The sequence below is a fragment of the Apteryx rowi genome, unplaced genomic scaffold (genome assembly GCF_003343035.1).
Source record: "Apteryx rowi isolate R43461 unplaced genomic scaffold, aptRow1 scaffold_231, whole genome shotgun sequence".
Taxonomy (NCBI): domain Eukaryota; kingdom Metazoa; phylum Chordata; class Aves; order Apterygiformes; family Apterygidae; genus Apteryx; species Apteryx rowi.
This window is the reverse complement of record NW_020448653.1, coordinates 774,247-788,720: the sequence shown is the minus strand read 5'-3', so window position 1 is coordinate 788,720 and position 14,474 is coordinate 774,247. Positions and strand designations below refer to the sequence as shown.

Below are 14,474 nucleotides of genomic sequence, written 5' to 3'. Positions count from 1 at the left end.
TCAAATTAAAATTTTGACTAGTTCTGCCAGCTGACTCTATTATATAATTCTCAATGTTAGACAGAGGAAATACAGCAGATCTTATACACTTGTTGATGGGTTTAGATCATTTTATACTGCACCTTGTATTTTATGTTGCAAGCTTGTCTCTGCTTTCAGAGTTATTTAGATTATTTCTTTCCATTTCCTTTCTATAAGTAAAAAGCTAATTTATTATTTATGTGATGATAAGCGGTCTTTGACTTTGGGTAAAAGCATTGATTAAATCTTACTTATCTCACATCCCAGAGTTTAGAAGTGAGAAGTTTAAAATGTTACACGGGAAGGAAAACTTTCCATTAAGAGTATTATAATTCTCTATCATTTTTCCTGTGCAAATTTCACTATTTATCAAATCATTTTGCCTGTATACTGAAAACTGCATAAGAATGTCTAGCAGTTGATATTAGAAACCATAAAACTATCGCTATTTGCATCTTTTAGATTCTGAGCTTGTCAAATGAATGAATATGAGCAGTCTCGCCTTTGGCAAATGAAACCCCCCTTCTTACGGATATCTTTCAAACACCAACTTTACTCTTTCACTATTGCAATTCATTGAATTTCTAATCTCTCCTAATCATTAATCATTAATCATCCTGTATGGTGTGACACCTGCACTCTAAATAGATGATTAGGAGATACCTAATACATTCATACATTAAGGAAAGCGGGACTGAGGACAAAAACTGAGTGAGAAAAAACACACATTTCAGCTACTATAATATTCACAGCGAATAGGCTTTGACATGGAGATTCTACCTTTGCCTTCTCCTCTGTTTTAAGTTGACTCAGCACACTTTGTCAAGTGACACAGAAGTTGATAGTTATAATATCAGGTTTTATCATTCAGTTGTACATATTATACCACTCTGTATCTTACCTTTGGTATCTCAACCTCTCATACCAAGGCACGGCGAGTTATCACACTCTCTGTTTCACTCTGACAGGATGGGTTAACAACTGCATTCAATTTCACATGACAAACAGCTAGGTAGTAGTATCAGATTATCTGAGTATAGTCTTCTTAGGCATGAGATGTCTCTACTTTAATTTTTCTTCAGATTTTTGTTGATGCAGATCACAACAGCCCTGAACTAAGCAACCAGACAAGAGTTCAATCTACCATCAATGTCATAAGGCAGTTCAGCAAGATTTAAAGACAACCTACAGGCCTTTCAGTTGATTACAGTTGTTGCTCCTTGGATCTCAGGTATGAAAGCAGAAATAAACAATGAGAAAAGAACATTTGGTGGAAAAATATGAATATTCCCCTAGCTTTCACTAAATACACTTGGGTAAATGAAGAATAATAATTGGAATTTATCTTCCACCAGCATACAGTCTCTCAAGTGCTAAACTAATTAGGGAAGTTAAACTATTGATGTCAGGATTGTGCTTTACTGAGACTATGTCAAACGCTGACTATGACTTTTAATATTTTCCTTTCTGGCACAGTTCAATTCTAGCTCATCTGTAATATCAAAAAATCTTGTCTCTTTAGTTGTATGGTTTAATAAAAAAATTGGTATATTGTTATTCATTATCTTTTCCTGCAAATGTTCTATCACATTTATATTTTGTACTAATACATAAGAGATCCTTTCTTTCCTGTACTGATTTCTGCAAAAGCTTAAGTGACTATAATAAAATTTAAGTACATATTTAAGTACATTCTAAAATAAACACCGTGCATACCATCTCAACTCACTTGCCCAGTGGTCAATGTGATCATCAAATCATGTTAGTATAAGAAAAATATTCATATCATTTTTAGCCAGTATACAACAAGAGTTATATAAAATAATGTGCATAATCACTCAGTAACACTTTTTGCTGTTTTGTTACTCTAATTCAGCAGGAGCTGGGGGCCAAGTGAGGACTTTCACTAATTAGATTTCTTTTTTCTACAGTTCACCAGGTATTCCTTGATAATTCCTTGGCTTGCCTATGGCACCAGCGTGGTCTCTTACCCAAGTGCTAGCCAAGCCCCTAATGGTTTAGCTTTAGAGAGAAGAGCAAAGAGGATGAAGTCATTATGGAAGTCATGGTTCCAGGCATTAGTAAGAAGCACAGAATGAATACTCCCAGCACTGTTTTCCTCCCTACAAACTCACCCACATTTTACCCTTTGATCACTTGCAAATCAATGCTTTCTAGGATCACAAGCCAGCTCCCACAACTATTACTTTTCAAACACAGCAGGCTTTTAATTTTTGCACATGGTATTGCTTACACTGTATCAAAAAATTAAAAAGTCCTGACTAAATACTGTGCCCTGTTTTTCAGGATTTGTGGTTTGTTTTTATTATACTGCATTGAAAAGAAGACATTAACTTAGGGCCTTTACATACAAATTTGTATATATATATATGCAAGTAAATATATTTATATGAGTTACTTCAGTGAAATGAGTAAATAAGGAAAGGCCATAGGGCCTTACCCTGCTCCCCTCACCACAAGATCTTTCACTGCATCTTCAAAGGGCTGACAAGACTGTACCACATGAGTCTCTCCAAAGTAGCCATCCGAGGCAGTCATTTAAAATAAAAAGGTCAATGAAAACCCAATATGGCAGCTGGTTCAAGTCACAGACTTTTGTCTTTTTCTCTTTAACTCTCAAGCTTCTGCTCACACACCTACAGTTGGCCATTGAGTGAACCTGTTTCTGAGAATGCATCCTGCAAACTGCATTCTTAGAAAAACTTTCAGAGTAGCAAAAATAATAGTGCCCTCCTAGAATTCCATACTGCACTTTGGGATCAGTGGAAGGAGGAGATTGGGTTTTGTCCTGGTATCACAACCAGTGCCACAAGTATGAGCACAGGAGTCCAAAATGTGAAAGAATGATAATATTGTACTTCCGCTTTCACTGACATTATCTACAGCCCATCATTTAAAAATATGTAATATGTAAAATATGTATAAGGTGACTTTATTATGTGTTTGCCCCCTCCCCAGTTGTAAACTCTCTATTCTTAGAGGTTTTTAAGACCTGCTGGGATAAAGCCCTAAGTAACTTCATCTGATCTTATAGCTTACCCTGCTCTAAGCAGGAGGCTGGACTAGAGACGTCTTGAGATCCCTTCCAACCTGAGTCATTCTGTGAACACAGCACAGGACATACCCAAACACATGAAACATGCTCCTCACCAAATTCCACCGGTGCATTTTTCTRCAATTCATGATGTCATAGCCCTATGTGGTTTCCAATATCCCAACCATTTGTTAACTACACAGAGATACCAATATCTAATCAAGATCATCAGACTACGGCCCTCAGGATGCAGATAATCATATATATAACAGCTTCTAGTTATCTCCTTAATAGTAGCTACTAGGTTTTTTAGGATAGCTATATGGATTAGTGAGAACAGAACCATGAAAAACTATCACATTGTGTGTCTTTTTTTACCTGTTGTTTCAAATACACTTATTCAAAAAACAGAAGATTTTTGGTGCCTGCTTGCTATTATTAAGAATTCTGTCACAAACATGTTCCTGAGGCCAGTAACATTGGTACAGTGAGGTCTGGGGCAAGGGCACAAATGTTTCTAGTGCCCATGAGACCCCTATACTTTGGAGCGCAAACTTGTAATGCAGAGGCTACACTAGGTTAATTTGGGCTTATGCATTTAAAGCAAGATGGCTTTCCAAAAAAGTTAATGGTTTACCGGTTAGATGTGGACTTCAAAAAGTTCATTTGCCCGACACTGATGCAAGTATGAGAGAGACAAGCTATTGAATAAATTTCTTCCCCGTGCCCTCACTTCTCTGCACCAGCAAGACAATAGACATAAAATCCTGGCAACAGGGTATTTAAAATCTGCCTTCTCCATTGACTGGACACCTAATCTGTTTTGATCAAAATAAAATGGAATTATCCTCTTCTAGAGTATTAGYGACATCTCTGATGATTATCTCAGAGCAGATACCTACACCATGGTCCTGGACTGCAGTGCCATGAATGCTGTTCTAGACAGGCATGTTCTTTAGCTACTATGAAATACAACAAGAAAATGAAAGGTGTTCATTGTAAGAGCTTTAAAAATTATTTTATGAATAAAGAGGATGTAGCTATATCCTGAAAAAACAGCAATCTAAAACATTTGGGGATACAGAGGGGGCTTAAAGCGTGAAATGCAAACTTTCAGTGCTCTGAGGCTTTGATGAGAAATGCTTTCTAAACTTTAACAGTGACAATAGCATAACCTGTTGCTGAACCTATTTGTTCTTTTTCAAGGAGACCCAATTCTTGATTATTCCTTCAAAATTGTTCATGAGAGTAATTATGTTTTGATAGTCAAATGTTTAGACCCTCAGAATCACCCCAATGTATCAGAATGTGCAGTGCTAAATGTGATGGAAAAAGCAGAATCTTTCAGTTTGCCTCAGTGAACATCAACATATAAGGAATAAACAGTCAATGARCACACATAATGCATCACTTCCAGGCATACTTGAGGGACAAATGCATAAAAGTATTATGCACTATTCCACTTTCACATTCATTTCTGCCAAAAAGCAAACTTTCCAAAGAACTCATCACTTTGTTCAGGGCTGTGACTAATCAAGCTGCCACAGCCTAATCCTCCAACATTCATGGTTCACTTCTCCCATGCTAGTGTACATACAGTCATTTGAGGGGAGAAAAGCTCACATCTCAGCTCTGCTACTTCTCCCTTCCCATTCCCTCTCATAATATTAAAGGGTAGGTCATTCTAGCTTGAGTGTGAACAGGGGCAACACAGTTCCAAAACCAGAACCTAACACCTACTGTATGCAACTAACTAGATGTCTGGTCATATAGAGTTTATTCCAGACTTTGCTACTGAACTGCTTCAGGAGCCTTAGCAAGTCAATTCACTGCAGCCCAGCATCTGTGTGTATTTTGGAGTTTCAGTTAAAGTAACAACATACTAATCTAGCAGCATGGAAAATGTTTAAACTATCAGATAACCTGTAGTTGCCTAGGGTGGAATACATCATTATCTGAGGCAGGTACCCCAAACTTCCTTTATAGTCAATGGAGCCTAGACCATGATTCACCTCATTCTCAAGTTGAAGTCTAAAATAGTTTGTAAAAGGGCCAGTTTCCCTTCATTAACTTTTTGGTGAGCCTAGGATGACTGTTTCAACTATGGAGATGAACAATAGAAACACAGATTCATAGAATTATTTAGGCTGGAAGTCACCTCCAGAGATCAACTAGTCCAACATCCTGCTCAAAGCAGGTCTAATTAGAGCAAGTTGCTCAGGGTTGTACCCAGTTGAGCCTTGAACACCTCCAAGGATGGAGATTCCGCAACCTCTCTGGGTAACGTCTTCCAATATTTGACCACACTCATGGTAAAAAAAATATTTCCTCACATCTAATTAGAATTTCCCATATTCCAGCTTGTGTCCATTACAGATGTCTAAAATCAGCTAAGATCTCATCCCTTATGCAATTAATAGGCTACTGTATTACAATAATGTGTGTGCGCTCACTTTATCTGAGGGTCTTTGGAACAAGCAAGGAGAATGAAAATGTTACTACTGAGTTTTTGAATCTGTGTTAATGCAAGATATGTTAAAAGCACTAGCAAGATAGGAAATTTAGAAAAGGTCTAAAAGCTTCACAGGGAAAGCAATGAGAATCCTCCCTTCAGAGGCCAAGTAAACAAGGTAAGCAACCCCTCCATAAGACAGGTTTTGACCCTCTCTTCAAAATCTAAGAACAAAGAAATAGAAACAAAATAAATTAGACAGCATTGCATTAATTTGGAGGAGGACCATCAATAATTGGAAAGACAAAGTGAAGGGGAGTCTGGGGTGACACTGTGAGAACTGAAGAAAATGGAAGAAATGAGAGCCTTGGAAATGAGAGCGGCCCAGTAACTACCAGCTCAGATCTGTGCAGTTGTAATAGACAAAGCTGATCTGCCTGTTTATAATTCAGGGAAGATTAGGGTGTTGTTACCAATAGAGTAGAATTTGAATAATAAATTTTGGTGAAGATCATCATTTGCACTTCCTGTTTGTTTAGAAGGGCATTACAACAGCTGTTTTTCTCACCAAAAGCAGCTGGTTGGTGATATTATTTTTCAGTTAATGACAGTACACTTTGAATGGATTACAGCATGTAGATACAAAAACAATGACAGTTAGTGAAAGAAATTAAGCAATGTAACAAAGTAGGTTTTGGTTTCTGTTTAATTGGAGGGTAGGGAAAGTCAGAGATGCAATAAAGCTCTTTTGAACACAGCAATTTTTGTATGCTGAAGGCTCTCAAAACAATCTAGGRCAGACTGGGCGAATGAATCAAGAAAAAGCCAGAATTAGGAAAGCATACAGGAATGGGGAGTAAAGTTTCAAGAGGCTTAAGAAGCAGCATTGAAAAAACCTAGGGGGATTTTTTATTTTTAAATAAGAATGTAATTTTGCACTGAATCCTTAAGCAAACAAAGATTTAATTGAGTTATTTAGTATTGACATTGTTGTTTTATCTCTTTGCATTGTACATGGGCTAAAACAAGCTGTGTAATTCTGCACTTAGTTGAGCGTGAAAGTTAAGCTTTTCAGTCTTGCCTTCCAAATCAAAACAGAGGAAGAGATGATACAAAAAGGAAAAAAGCATTATGTTAAAGGAGAAAATCTTACTGCAGTCATGCTTGCCTGGCCAAAACTGATGAACTCCATTTCATATTTTCACTTCCGTTTCATGCTAGGTGTGGAAAACATATCTGAACATGTCTATTTCAGGTGTATAAGAGGTGAGATTTATATATATTAGTCTTCAAGCCCTAATGTATTCCTCTATTGTAAAACAAAGCACAATTTGTATAGATAAAGACAACTCTACCTCTGTATGCTTCCACATTTCATACATTTTCTGAAATCGGTTATTAAGTCTTTAACCATACCACAGAGTTACAGAATACTCCCAGTTCTTTTCAGAAACAAATACAAACACCAATTAAGACAAAAAGAAGTAAAAAAATAAAGGAACTGACCTGGGGAACTAAAGTTCCCTTCGCATGTATGTGACATAAACTATATGACAATCAATAAACTATGCTCTGCCCCTTGCTATGAGTGAATGTGTGTGTGAATGTCAGCTGGTGCAAACCATACTCTCTGTTTAAATCTCAGGTCTTTTTTTCTTTTTCATTCCATCTTGTTCTGCTTTGTGCTCCCTTTTCCAAACATGAAGAAAGTGAGCACATTTAGCTAATGACCATGTACAGCAAAATATCAAGAGTTCACATTTTGAGAACTTACTCCCCATAATCCATACCTTGCAGAAATACAGTCTTCTCCTTCTTAAAGATTATATAGTAGACCTCTCTGGATATGTTTTCTATGTGCTCTCACACTTCACACATTTATTGTTCCACTTGTCCCTCATGGTGAATGGATAGATAGCAATAATGAAATCCTGACACTTCTGTACCAGTCCCAATCTTCTTTGTTTTTCACAAAACCATATTCTTGCAGTTGGTGAAATCAGGTTTAATCTCTCTGTCTGAATGTTAATATGACCTTCATTGCCACAGTATCTAGGTCCCTCCCCTAAGAATTTTAAAATAGAAATGATAAAGTTTCTCTTTTCTGTTTCAGCTTGTAGGAGTAACAGCCTGATTAGTAACTACCTACGTATGAAAGAAAGAGAGCCCTAACAGAAAGAGTGTGGGAGCATAAAATTGCTAAAACAGAAAAGTCAGGTTACATGCTTTGCATTTCAGTTCCTAACAGAATGTGTTATCAGTGGACAGTCTTATATAATATGAGAATGAGATTTGCAGAGAAGAAAAAGCTCTAGTCAAATATCTATATCCCAGCTGGGAGACAGGCTAATCAGGAATTTTCAGCAAAACATTTTTCCCCATAATGTCAAACTGTCATTTTGTACTTACTGCACATTTAACATTGTTAATGTCAGTGAAAAGGGGGGAAAATGTTATTTAAACAGCAACAAAAAGTGAAGGGAAGTTTCAGTTATCTAAACCCTCTCCCATCTCCATTCTCCTCTCCCTCTGCGTTGAAGGGTGGTGAAAGGCCAACTCTTGTGTCTAACAGGACAATGCTTCTGCAAGGCAACTGCTGACAGAGAAGAAATCTTCTCCCATTGCCAGTAGCCAAGTATCCCTAATACTGAGCTGGTAAAGCCTGCGGACAGTCACCACAGGACATTCATCCTGAATGGAACATGACATCAGAGTTGAAATTATGGGATCAAGACAAAAACTGGGAAAGAAACTGAAGAATCAGTCACAGGCGAGCAGTTTGCAGACACAGCACAGCGTGAGCTGAATTAGGCTATGAAAACGCTTTTGGCATCCTTTGAAGTCAGTGTTGTGGAAACACCAGTTAGTTCTTCCGGAGCCTCTGCCTTGGGAAGTAACTAAATGGCTCCAGGACTCTCTGAGTAACTGGGAAAGCAACTGGGGGACAGTCACGGAAAGGAAAGCCCTTACATTATATTTTATGCTATGCATTTCTGTAAGTGGTTTACACCATTTCCACATCAGTTAAAGAAGTGAAGCATGGGCTTTCTGCTCTCCTCACTTGAAAAGAATATCAAGGAAGCTCTGAAAACCCAGGGAAGAGGCATGCAAGAAGCAAAAAGCATTTGTACAATATGGCAAAACCAAAACTCTCTGCCTGACAACTGCATTGAAAGATGAAAAAACACAAAAAACTATTCTAGAAATGCATGCATTTTTTTTCTTTATAACTTGAAAGACCACCACAATTCAAAAAATAATGTATAACAATTCCAGTGGGACTTATTATTTATTATAGCATTCCTCACACCTTACTTTGCTACGGTTTATCTGCAATTTGCTCCAGAAAGGCTAAGGAGATTTGCTTTCCTGCTAGTTTCCCAGTAACTAGCTCATGGCCTGTAAAAGCACAGAAGGTTCTGACTACTGAGGAAAACAGAACATGAACATATTTTAAAATAATCCACAACTCCATCTTTGTTTCTGTCTCCTTCTGATCTGTGTACTTTCCATTCACTTCACTCAACTTACACTTTGATGTCTCTTTATCCAGTCCTTTACTGGATTTATGTGGAAATTAATATACTCAAGTATTCTCATATTTTCAAGAAGAAAAAAAATATAGATTTCTATGACTTTCATGACACATTCCTCCTGTGAATGTTAAATTAGGTGTTTTTTTCCCTACTTACAGCATATGGAAAATACCACCTAATTTTCCCAAACACTAGATATTCCAGATGTCATGTAGCTTCAGAAACACTGAATAAAATATACGCCAGAAATACACTGAAATAGTTATTATTTGTACTACATTCCAGAGAAATACTAGGTATGTCAGTGTCTTCCTTTCACGCACTCTGCATATTTTTTCCCCTAGCAGAGTATAGAGAGGTATCTTCTTTCAAAGCTAATACTCAGTTTAACCCAGGAAAAGACAACAGAATAACTAAAAACTTCCCAAATAAAAAACACTGAAATGTTCCCTAAACTGAAAATGGAGAATTATCAAAAACATAGCAAAACATTCAAATGTTCTCAAGAATACTTACAGTACACAACACATTTGGTTAATCAGATTAGACTAATCATTACATAAAGAGTTCCAATATCTGTATTTGTCACCAAAGTGATTCATGTGATGCTTTGTAGTGTTGGCAAGGATAACACTTTTTTAAAAAGTTATAGTTTAACTTACCGGGAAGTACAGAAGGAGTGATCCAAAAAGAATGGTTTCCAAAAGAACCAGCCCTGAAGCCCTGATACTCTAGGGAACAAAAAACAGAAAAGAATACATATCATTAGAAAGCTCTCTATGTGCACAGTTTAGATGCTGGGTTCTTGGTGGAAGGCACCTCTACTTTTGTCAGTACAAYGCTTCCACGGTAATGATTATTAGCACAGTATTAAGCTGTCTGTCATATTAGCATGTTCCACATTCTTTAATTCACAGGCACATTACAATAGTTTTGACTTTTACAAAATCCAATCTCAAAAATCACCCTTTCTCATGTTAAATATTACTCAACACACATTGCCTGGATATATTTTGAAACTGCTAAATTGTTCTCAAGTGTGAAGAATTATAGATCATGGGAATTACAGATATGAATTTAACTGTAGAATTTATTCTGTGCTATTTAAATTCCAGGAAGTCCTTCAAACATTTTGACCTGCCTATTTAATATTTATGACTTGGCTTCTATAGTATGTATGAATAACCTACAATTTTAATAAGTACAGAATGTGCTCTTAGATTGAAAGCATCTTTATTTTTTCCCAAAATTTTGTACAAATATGTTGATTCAGACATTAACTTGTCAGGATTCTAAAATATCACGCCATTTCCTCACTGATTCTAATGCAGTCTCCATCATAGTTTTCTTATATTTTAAAATCAAAAAATCAATTCTTTTTCTTACTATAAAGCTTATTCCACTAAGTCTGATGATTTATATATAGCACATCTACAACTTATATTAGAAGATAAATTATTAACACTGYATTGCTTTCCTTTAACCATCTACTTTCTCTGAGACATTGCTCTATACACTATTCTGGAAAAACACAGTGTTTTCCTGACTGCAAGCAATGCAGTCTAATAGGACAGCAAAAGAGGCTTTGTCAAAAATCTTTTGAAAAATCCCCTTGCTTTCCATCACAAAATCTTGTGAACTGGTATCTATGGTTCATGGTAATTCTTCTGATGGTTTTAGATGGGAGAAGTTTAGCTTTCATAAGTAAGGCAATCATTTAGAAAACAAGCCCTATTTGAACAGATTTACACAGAAATCTTTGCCCTGGTGTCTGGTTTTTGCTTGAAAAAGACTGGTGGAAGTTTCTAGATGAATATTTTCAGTGAAGCCATAATCTAACTCAGATTTCATATTTCTTCATTAATTTTTTCAGCTAGTCACTTTTACAATTTCTAATGCTCTTAATACAGGTTGAAGGACATGGAGCAAACTCTCATGGAGTCTTTTTAGCATAAGACAATTATGTAGCTACCTAATTTCTAGTAATGGTGACATTTTGCAGTGAAGGTTGTCCAAAGCCTGCATATTGGCAGAGACATCGCCAACATCTGACACAGGTATCCAACTCAAAAGTGATCATAAGAAGCTACTTCCAGTGGGTATTTGCAGCAAAGTTCCTGTTTTAAGAAATATATTACTTTAACAGCTCCAGGTGCATGTTTGTGCTAAGGACTTCTTTTTAACCATAATGAACACCTGGAGTGAGGATTAGGAATGATTTTCCATTGGTCTTGAGATGATAATAGTGGCTATTTGGTCATACCATGATTCAACCACTGCAAGATTTTCTTAGGAAAATCTTGGGAGCACACTTGAATGGTTCGAGTCCAATCTTTAAGACTAGAAAGACAGCAGTCAGCAGGTGATCACCAACAACAGTATTTTATCATCAAGTAATTTAAAGCCACGTTCCTATGGGACCTCAGGTAACTATTATACTGTTCTATATATATGTGGTTCTGGATATAGTATCAGTGTTTTTAATTTGGCTGTGATTTCTGTACAAACTGCTGCCTGATTTATCATAGTTTAGGGAATAAACATGCACTAAAAGCTACACATGACCCTTCGGGTAAAAGATTATGCTCTGTCTGCTCTGCAATTCACAATCGTGTTTGCTATCACAAGATACATCATGGTTAAACAGCCAGTGTAAATAGACATCGATAGATTCTTCTACCAGTGTTTCACCAGTTCTTTCCAAACTTTAAGTAGTGAAAATAGAAGATGTCAGCACTAAGGCCCATAAAATTAAATCTATTAAATTAAATCCATAAAATGACACTTTCTAAAATGATTTACAGATTCTTACCTATTTCACTGGTGAGTGATTAGCTAAATTTGAATCCTTCTAAATGAATTTTGCCCTTACAGATATCAGTGCTCTGACCTCTCATCTTGATCAGGTTTAATTCTGGGTGTAGCATCAGAAGATGATGAAGCCTTTAAGACAGTGCCTTGCAGAATATAACTACACTGTACTCCTTCTCTGCATAATCTTTCTCTGCAGGTGCTTTGTTATATAATCACTTTCCTCTATTCTACAGTACTTACATTCATATTCTGTGTGGAGTTAGCATCTAATTGCTTTTGCATATAGCATCAGGGAATACAGTGTGTGAAAGCATACTGAAATGTTTATTTTCACCAAGCTTAGAAACACAATGCAGGCTAAAGATTTAAAATTCTGCTTTTTTCCTTCCTTGATAGTGTATTTTAAGACTCACACAGAAATTCAGTGGTACAAAAGTGTTTAGGAAAAAAAAAAAAGACTATGAAGACTTTTATATCTCTAGTGAATAACAGACTCTTCTGTTTTTCTGATTTCTGATGGGAATACATTATTCCTCCTTGTATCAGGAAAAAATCTCCATGTGTGCCCCTATTCCCTACTCCTACCATTAGAAAGTTCTTCCTAATGTCTCTTTTTCCTGTAGTGCAAGTTCAGTTTGTTGTTTCTTGTTCTGTCACTCATGGATGTATAAGTCTTTTTTTTATTTTTTGCAGGGATTTTTAATGTATTTGCAAATCGTTATTATGGATCCTCTTTTCTAGACTTTTCCAATTCTTTCCAGTCCTTGTTGATCTTAAACTTAGACATTCAAATTAAAGGTTTCACATTAAGTCTCTGTTTGCAAAACTATTCTGCTACCTCTCTCTAAAATTGCACCCTGGATCTGAGATACATTTCCAGCAAAAGTTTCCTGGAACTGATGTGCTTCCATAAAATGTTTCTTAAAAAGGCAAAACAAAAAAACCCACCAACAAATAGCTAAAATTCCCTAGCTTTCTGAATAGAATGCAATGCATGACTTAGCAAGTGCTGAAACCTGAAAATCTACCCACAAGAAGAGCTTATATTTACACTTTGACCACCGGGTTCCTGTAACGCAAGGCATTTGTTTCAGTTAACCAAATTAGAATGCTTTTTATTCCCCTCTCAAAGACTATATTTTCATGTCGGGTAAAGCATAAATACAATCTCAAATGCAAAAAGCTAGACAACTGGTCACTGAAATGCCACTGTCAGTTTTTTTAAGCTCGGATGATCCAGTTGCTCAGTGATGTACCAAATTCACCCAAATCAGTACTTTATGTAATTTATTTGGATAGACGGGGAGCCTCACCCACTAGTCTGCCAATGCGAGGATGGTCCAGCGCTCCTGTACTGCATTTCTGCACATAAGAGCCCTGCCTCACTTCACCTAGAGGGGCACTCCAGAGTGCACACACAAAGCATATATTTATCAAAAGACAAAAAATAGCCCCCAAAACATTGACTCTGTATTTGTAAGAAATTCATTTGTTATAAGCATCCCTCAACAATAAACAGAGACCCAAAGGGATGATGACAGTCTCCTTTATGGCTCCTGTAGTAAAATTGTGTATGTACTCCAATTTCTGTATGCAGATGCATTCAACTCATTCAAATAGCACTATAAAAATCAATATATATAGACAACTTTTCAAGATTGCTTTCAGCAGACACTTCTACTGTAATCTAATATAACACCAAAAAAGCTGGAAGTCGATTTTTAGATGCCAGTTATGAAGTCATTAAATGGAATGTTTCCAGGTTATTTTAGTTAAGAAGTGACTAGAGCCCACCAATTATCTTATACTTTAAATGTTTGAAGCTAATGGATCGTGCACATTGCTTGTAAATTGTACAAGCTTCTAGTTTATAAAACAGAAAGTGTAAATATTTTTATAAACTATAAATGATGGTATGAGTTGGCTCACAGTTCTAATGAAGACATAACTTTAGCTTGAGCAAGACATAACTCCTGTGCACAGCAGATGAAAAAGAAAAAGGAAAAAGAAAAGCTTACAAAGCTTAGAGAAGAAAAGTTGAAAATCTACCTCCCACAAAACACAACAGGAGAACTTCTACACTACAGTTTATATGACTGGATGGTAAAATATTACTGAATACTTCAGACATGCACACTTTACTCACACTTTATGATGTAAAGTTCCCAACATTATTAGCAAGCAGGAAAAAATGTATTATAGCCTTATCTCAAGTGTCTTTATGTGGCCCCTGATTCTGCAGTTGCTGAGAGCTCCACAAATTTCACTGTTTTTTCTTCACAGTCTCTTTATAAGACATCCCCACTTCACTCAATGGGAAATTAATACAGAGGGACCTTGCTCAGACCATGTGAGACACTGACAGGGGTCAGTGCAATCAGGTCTCCACTATCAGTCAGTACTCAAACAACAGAAGCATCTTTCTTTTGTTTGGTTCAATACATCTGCATATGAAGAACAGCCATGAAAGTAGCTGAAGTGGGTATTCTACAGGGAAGATAGAAATGATCCAGAAAAGCTGGTCTTCAGACAACTTCTGTGTGGACACCCCTTCATAAAGAAGTCTTTTGCACCCTGACCAGCCTTTCCTCACCGA

At 36.6% G+C, this 14,474-nt stretch overlaps 1 protein-coding gene across 1 annotated transcript in view; it reads right to left on the bottom strand.

The window, feature by feature from the left end:
* The window catches only part of GPR158 (G protein-coupled receptor 158), a 209,339-nt gene that overhangs the window by 73,823 nt on the left and 121,042 nt on the right, over nucleotides 1-14,474 (bottom strand). Inside the window, exon 5 of the mRNA XM_026065775.1 lies at nucleotides 9,727-9,795. Coding sequence (XP_025921560.1) covers nucleotides 9,727-9,795 — 69 coding nt within the window. The remainder of the gene's footprint in view (nucleotides 1-9,726; nucleotides 9,796-14,474) is intronic.